Consider the following 7,876-nt stretch of genomic DNA (forward strand, 5'->3'; position numbering starts at 1 on the left):
GCTGAGAAACTTTATGTAGACAGCTTGGATGGCTAAATTTTTGAATGACTGTGGGGTACGGGTTGTTTGGTTCACACTCAGGATGGGATGGAGAAAGGAAACTCACAATGTGCTCTCTGTACACATGTTGTATTAGATGTACAATGCAGCTTGGTGCTGGGAATGCAGCGTGGTTACAAGCGTTGAGTAGAGAGAGCTGGTTGGTGAGGGTGCTCAGAGGAGGACCAGCTTGTGGGTCGCCCATGATCGCCGGCGGGAGCAGGACCGCCAGGCAGGAGCGAAGGAGGTGGTGTTGCTTGCTGGTTGGTGTAGGTAGAAAGAGGTAGGTCACCACAAGGTCAGGTCTTATATAGCGGAGGTAGGCGTGGCTTAATAGTTGACCTCCGTCATGTAAGGCGGCGCTGGTTGACCTAGACCACGAGGCATACTCTGGGGAATTCGCGGGGTCAGCTACTCGGCGACAAACAGCGTTTGTAGGGGAGGAATCCACTATATGACCAATAATTTTATTATAGAAAATTCACAAATATTAAATAGCACAATTTTCTTGATATTTACTCCACTGGAAACGAATGTAAACATAGAACAGATTACTGAATTGGCAGACTAGCCCATCAGTTCAAGAAATGTCGCTGATCTGTGATTTTATTAGAAGATTTGTACAAGAAATATACTGTATATTAAAAGGTACTTACCATAATATGTTTTACCACGCAGGAGGAACAATGCTAGTTCTTCCTGCTCATTCATCGGCAGAGCTTCAAGAGTATTGGCTTGCTCTAGCCTTGCACGTTTGGCCTCACGTGCTGTCCCGAGCACGTCTCTTTCCACTGAAAATAATAGACATTGAAAAGTTTGTCTTGCCAAATGGCAATTCTATAATAAGTAAACAAGACATGTTAATATGCCACGATCCGATCTTTGCAATCAACTAAGGTTTACACCTTACTAAACTTAAACATAAAATATTTGAAACAATCAGATATAATATATACAGTACAGTAATTAACTGCTACTTGATTACTAACACAATTTTAAACTTGATTAATAAAACCCATATTATTCCCCCATAACCTTCATGGAACCTATCATTAATTTGCTGATAAAAAACTTCAATAGTCAAATATTACGTAATATTTCTTTCTCATAAAATTAAAACATGAAGACCCATAAGGACATGACAGGCAGTTGTAAGTCTAACAAGACTCACCTGAGTAATATTTTGACTGTCCATCCAAATACTGTACTTGTTTCAAATATTTATTCTCATTTTCACAACCAAGTGGGATTAAGCCCTTTTGGTAGTAAAGGAGATTCTATCCCAATAATATGTGCTTACTCCCATCCCCAATTCAATGGCTGGTTAGGGTAAGTTAGTTCTAACAACAAAAGTTAATTCTGGGGATGCAAATACTTTACATAACTGGCCAAAAATTAGGAATTATACAGGTATTTGAACTGTTCAGAATATTTGGGCTTACAGTCTGGGGTCCCAAAATATATCTGGATAGTAATTTTGAATAAAGTTAAACACGAACATTGGATAACATAGGAAGACGACAAATGAACGAAATAAGGAAAAATTTCACATGTGGCAATGTCGTGCAGACTGGTGGGCAATTTACCGAGTTTCACCAATGAGAACAAAGAAGTAACTAAACCTGACAGACAATCCAGTTTGAAGGACCATTTAATGACAGCAATATAAATTATACTTGGACTGTTTCACTACAACTTTCTGTCGCACATAATCTCTAGACACAGCCCCACTTTAAACAATACATTTAAACTATCACAAAGAATTGTCTTAATTATCCAATTATAAAAGTAATTATAAGGGTACTCAGGTGCCTAGAAGATATGAATTCTTCCACAGCTGGCAGTGTTTTCCAAACAACTGTTCTAAACAACAAGAGAATGACAACTGACTCCATCAGAATTTGCCAGATGCTGTCATGAACAAAACACAGACACTTACAGCAATATTCAAATCCTCTCACAAGCAAAAACAATGACACCAAATACATTAAAAAGTGCAACATGAAAAATCAGCAAAGCAAAGAATATATATATATATATATATATATATATATATATATATATATATATATATATATATATATATATATATATATATATATATATATATATATATATACACACACACCTGTATATTTAAGCCTCTCTCTGTCCATGTAATCCAGATGCCTCTGAAGATGTCTTGAATAAAGACGAAAGCTAAGGTACTCCGTTGTTTCCATTTTCCCGTGTGATTTTATCAAGATATATATATATATATATATATATATATATATATATATATATATATATATATATATATATATATATATATATATATATATTGTCATCTACAGTACATGACGCAATTAAACAAAATCGGTATTTCAACCGTTATTTTTCTTAGAGTTTGTACTATAGTAGTACATTGAGATCTCCATTAACCGTAATAATTAGGGCAAAGTTATTCTGGAAATGAATGATTTCCGGGTACTGGGGTAAGTTTTCCTGGAGTCTAAACTATGCATCTCACATGGACAGACACTATCTCACATCCCCGGAAAGTTTTCTGAGAGTAAACTACGCATCTCACAAGGATAGACTTAGCTGTATTTAATCACACAAACACCACTGTATGCATACAACACAGGTACTGTATATTGTAAATGAACAAAATATTATATACTACTGTAGTGTACAGTATATACTGGACTGTACTCGCCAGCAGATGCTGTCGCCTTGAGCTTGTGAAGCAGGTAAGCCAAATGGTGATATGATGACAGGATGGCCTGTACCATCTACTGTAGCAGGTGTTATTAACTGTCACTCTCCTTTCCCTCCATGAAGGAGGGATTTTACATGCACTGTATACTTTACATAGTTCATACATCTCTACACTCCAGTAGGCATACACTGTCCACTGCTAAATGTACTGTACAGTGCAGTATATGTAACTAATAACATTTTACATCTTAACAATACTTTGAATCAGTATTTTTTGCCGATTGTGTAGAACACTAATTGTATGCAAAAACAGCAGAGAGCAAGAGATCAACCTTGTAGAACAGCAGTAAAATGTGATCTAAGTGTGTGAGCCTTTGGCCTAAGTTACCGAAGCAGCTAGCCCATATTTTTTTAAGGTTCTCTGATGGATCAGGCAAAGTACAACTTGTATATTTGAGTAACTCCGAACCTCAAAGACCTTACCAGTAAGAGTGACAGAGTGTGGATGATAAGTTTTGAAAATGAGTTAATGTTACTGACTGAACAAGCAGCCAAAGAATTACATGATACTCACCTAATCTTGGGCATTTCCTCTTCTTCAGACTCGCTCACTTCACTGCTACTCTCCCCATCACTACTGTGCGAGTCATACTTGTTATTCTCTTCTCCATCTTCTAAATCATTGCTGTAATACTTATCTGGGTCTGGTAATTCATCAATGATATTTTGAGTGACATCATCATCAACATCACTGTCATCATCTTGGTCATCATCTTTTTCTTCTTCCTCCCCCTCCTCTTCATCTTCCTTATTACCAGCTCTTTTTGCCTTCTCTTTTTTCTTTTTTATTCTGTAAATATTAATACATATAGATCATACTCTTCATGCAAAATTTTCCTAAGATCATCACTAAAACCACCAACATACAACATAAATCAATATTTGAAAATTTTATGAAATATTGCCTTCAATTTTACTGTACTGTACATGTAAGTGCATACTATATGATTTATCTACTATATTTACACCTTTCTCATGTCTGTGAAGGGTGTATTAATAATTTAATAAGAAAACATCAAACATGGGGGATAATGGTTGAGGATGATTAATCGATTGATTGTGGTAATTACACTCCTGGCAACGCAACAGCTTAGATCATATGTTGCCAAATTAAAAGTTTAGAAGACTAAAACCAATTAATGCAAGACAAAAAACATAATAGATAGCACAAAACTTTTGTAAAAACACTTAAACATTAATAGACAAAACTCAAAGCTTGTGTAGAAGGCTGGCTTCCTCCACGAAGGAGAGGGCGTCCCCTCCCACATTACCCACTCTCTCTCCCAGCACCAAAGAGACGATAAGACCCGTCTCTCTCCTGGCACTGGGAAAGGTGCTTATGATGATGATCTCTGAGACTGGGACACTCTACCAGGAGGTGTCGAACAGTCAATAGGACCTGGCAGTAATCACAATGGGGGAACGGATACCCAATCCATTAAAAAACCATGAGTCAGCCATGTGTGGCCAATGCGAAGGCGGGCCAAAGCAGTCTCCCAGCGGTGCGACAATCCCCGATATCCCCAGCCGCCCAAAGCAAGGGTGGATGTCGTGGAGCATTCCACCTGCATTGCCAACTCGAGTGGATGGCAGCTTCATATCAGAGGCAGGTAGAGGGGATTGATGTGCCAGAGGACAAGAAGCAGCTGCTTTCACAACAGCTCATTCCCCTTCTCCCCCACATGGGCTGGAACCCAGTAAAAACTGACTTTCAGGTCCCGTCGTTGGATGAGAAACAACCACTGTAAAATAGCTTTAACGAAGGGATGGGGTTTGGTAAAAAATAATTTTGAGAGCACATAAAATACCTGAAAGTTCTGCTGTAAAATAAACACCATAATGGGGAGACTACCATCCGACTTGTGAGCCGTCGGTGTAAACAGGGATAGTCCCTCTGTAGAGCTGCCAGCTCTATATTAGCTGGGGCCTCATCACCAGAAGTATCCAAAAGAGGATCATCCGGCATCTCCATGGAGACCGTGGGTGAACGGTTGTCCACCTTCAGAAACTCTGAACACCCTCGGAGAATTTTGCTGAAATTTTTGTAATATCAAGATGGCGCCGGATGGCGGGAGGAAGAAAGATGAGGAGTAACAGATGCACCTGCCACATCCATATGGACCTCAGTCACTACAAGAGAGTCTGTGGACTGAGAATTGGTGGCATAGAATTCAATAGAGGTATGGATGATTCTCGGGACGGTGTTGCAGCAACAGTTTGCCAAGCCTTGTGTCTGTCAAGGGATAGAACCTGCGCATAGGAATCCCCATGACTTGAGACTCATTTTAGAACTGCATTTCTGGCTTCAGCAAAGCTCACTTTGTCTCTCGTACGAATATTTAGTATCTCTTTCTGGAGTTGGAACCGGTCACATTCACTAGAAGAGGCCAGGTGCGCCTCATTACAGTGAAAACAGCAGATCAGACCTGGACATTTCTGACTCTCATGAGCCTTACCACAGTTAACACGTACTGCAGGAACACCCTGCTCTAACTTACAACAATTGCAGCTGACATGGCCATACAACTGACAATGAAATCATCATCTAGGGTTTGGGATGTATGGTTTTCACCTTAAGGGAGATCCAGGCAACCTTGATAGAGGGTGAAATTTCGAAAGTCAAATGTCAGTATCAGAGTTAAGAACGCCATTCTCTTTATGGCGGAACCTGTCCACTTTCAACACCTTTTGGACTCGGAGATCCAACAGAAACTTCTCATCTGAGTATCACACTAGATGTTTAGAGAACAGGAGTACAGGAGACTGGTGCACCAGGTGCCTCAGACAGGGTACGGAGTTGAGCACTCTCCTCGGGGGAGGAGACCTCCATTATGAGACTACCATCTTGTTGAGTGGTCCATTACAGGCTTCCTTTCACAGTACGGAGCACTAGATATATATATTTTTTTGGGCAAAATCTACCAGATTGAACACACCTGGTGAGATCTCACGGGTAGTTTGAACACACCTGGTAAGATCTCAAGGGCAGTTTGAATATTGGGTCAGAATATAAGGCTTGATAACCACGAGGAGGATGGTGGCCTTCACCAACCATCGTCTCCTGCAAACACACACAAACTGGCGAGAGATGAGATAGCAAAAGGGCAAGCGGCTCCCAATTAGCCTTTAGCCCTTGGATGTTCCATTGCATCATATTGAAAATTGTTGACTTCAGGCAAGACATCCCTCTGGAGGTTTTCCAGAGGGAGTCTTTGACTTTGATTGGGGAAATTGACTTGGAGGTAAGGGAATAAGTTTGTTTACCTGATGTCTTTAGCAGCCCAGTGGACAATGATGATGCCGCAGGTTTGGTGTGCCCAGATTTAGGGGGAGCTGTTGGTATCCAGGGCCACCCACCCAGACTTAAAAAAAATCTTTAGACCCACAAGATCAAAATCCTGTGGTTGACTGGCTCCTGCTGTTGCTGGCATTTTGGCAGGAACCTTAGTAAAGTCCTCCGACTATGAATCAGTCAGTGACTCTGAGGAGGGAGCTTTGACAGGAGCCCACATCCCATTAGCCCCCAAGGATCCTCTTGATGATCCAGTGGGCTGAGCCTTTGGGGGGGATGTCCCCTCAAAAGACTCTTCACTATAATTCCCTTTGTTGCCCAGACATTCTTCCTTTTGAGAGAAAGCGGCTGAAGGAGTGGGCATCTGAAATTCATTTATCTAAGGTGTGGATAGTATATTAACTAATGATGTTTACCTGGGTGACTGGAAACTTGGTTTTAACTCACCTGGTGCAGTTTCTACTCACCATGACCTGGGAAATGGAATTGTCCATTCCTGCATGTAGTAAACTTCAAGAGATATATTTACCTATTCTTTTCATTGAGTTTCTCTGCTTGTAGCTTTTTATCATAATGATCTTCCTCCTTCATGATTTCCTGAAGTCTGGCAATGTTGATACCACTGGTTTCTTGTTTACCAAGCCTTCTAGCAGCCTGTGACACCTGCAACATACATTTAAATTTTTGTAATAAATCAGGTTATTTCTTTTTTAAAAGCAGCGTATATGAAGTAATTTTCTGCTTCCTTAACCACCTGCAGGAAGCTGTTTGTCAAGTTCACACCACGGAGCCTTGACAAAATCTCCTCAAGTTAACATTTGCATCATACAGTAGTACAGGTGCTCCTCTACTTAGGAGCGAGTTACGCTCCTCAGGCTTGTTTGTAAGTCCAACTTTACTCTTGTAGATACTAAACAATAAACATATTGTAAAAAATAAAAAGACTATGGATATTTAGTACAGCTATACCCTTTAATACAGCCTTAAAACCTGGCTCACTCTTCTCCTCTTAGGTAATGTTTGTTCTATCTGGAATTTTCTTCAAAACAATCCAGTCTCACAGACCCCTACACTACCCACAGACCCCTACACCACCCACAGACCCCTACATCACCCACAGACCCCTACAACACAACCCACACAGACCCACCCTACACCACCCACACCCCACCACCCACAGATCCCCACACCACCCACAGATCCCCACACCCCCACAGAGCCCCCACCACCCTACAGACCCCACACCACCCACAGACCCCACACCACCCACAGATCCCCACACAGACCCACAGACCCCCACACCACCACCACACAGACCACCCATACACCACCCACAGATCCCTACACCACCCACAGACCCCTCACACCACCCACAGACCCCACACCACCCACAGACCACAGACCCCTACATCACCCACAGACCCCACACCACCCACAGACCCCACACCACCCACAGACCCCAGACCCACATCACCCCACACCACCCACAGACCCCCACTCACCCACAGACCCCACATCACCCACAGACCCCACACCACCCCACAGACCCCACACCACCCACAGACCCCCACACTACCCAGACCCCCACACCACCCACAGACCCCACATCACCCACAGACCCCTCATCACCCACAGACCCCACATCACCCACAGACCCCTACACCACCCACAGACCCCCACACCACCCCACAGACCCCTACACCACCCACAGATCCCCACACACCCACAGACCCCTACACCACCCACAGATCCCACACCACCCACAGACCCCACACCACCCAC

The 7,876-nt window shown here is 42.3% G+C and overlaps 1 protein-coding gene across 1 annotated transcript; it reads right to left on the reverse strand.

The window, feature by feature from the left end:
• Positions 1 to 449: 449 nt before the first annotated feature.
• Positions 450 to 4,774, reverse strand: LOC121863503 (acidic leucine-rich nuclear phosphoprotein 32 family member B-like). The gene is made up of 3 exons (XM_042362180.1): positions 4,611 to 4,774; positions 3,317 to 3,592; positions 450 to 830 (listed from the first exon to the last, which is right to left on the reverse strand). Exons 1-3 carry the CDS (start codon positions 4,772 to 4,774, stop codon positions 800 to 802), a joined length of 471 nt encoding a protein of 156 aa, XP_042218114.1. The 3' UTR covers positions 450 to 799.
• Positions 4,775 to 7,876: the final 3,102 nt, after the last annotated feature.

Source organism: Homarus americanus, unplaced genomic scaffold, assembly GCF_018991925.1.
Source record: "Homarus americanus isolate GMGI-L3 unplaced genomic scaffold, GMGI_Hamer_2.0 scaffold40248, whole genome shotgun sequence".
In the NCBI taxonomy this organism is placed as follows: Eukaryota; Metazoa; Arthropoda; class Malacostraca; order Decapoda; family Nephropidae; genus Homarus; species Homarus americanus.

Bases quoted from the DNA above. Each gene is read 5' to 3' on its own strand.
- LOC121863503 (XM_042362180.1), bottom strand. From the start codon at position 4,774: ATGGAGATGCCGGATGATCCTCTTTTGGATACTTCTGGTGATGAGGCC. The intron at 3,593-4,610 runs GTATTTTATGTG...TAATATTTACAG, and splicing joins TTTTACAGCAGAACTTTCAG to AATAAAAAAGAAAAAAGAGA. The intron at 831-3,316 runs GTGAGTATCATG...TATTATTTTCAG, and splicing joins GAGGAAATGCCCAAGATTAG to TGGAAAGAGACGTGCTCGGG.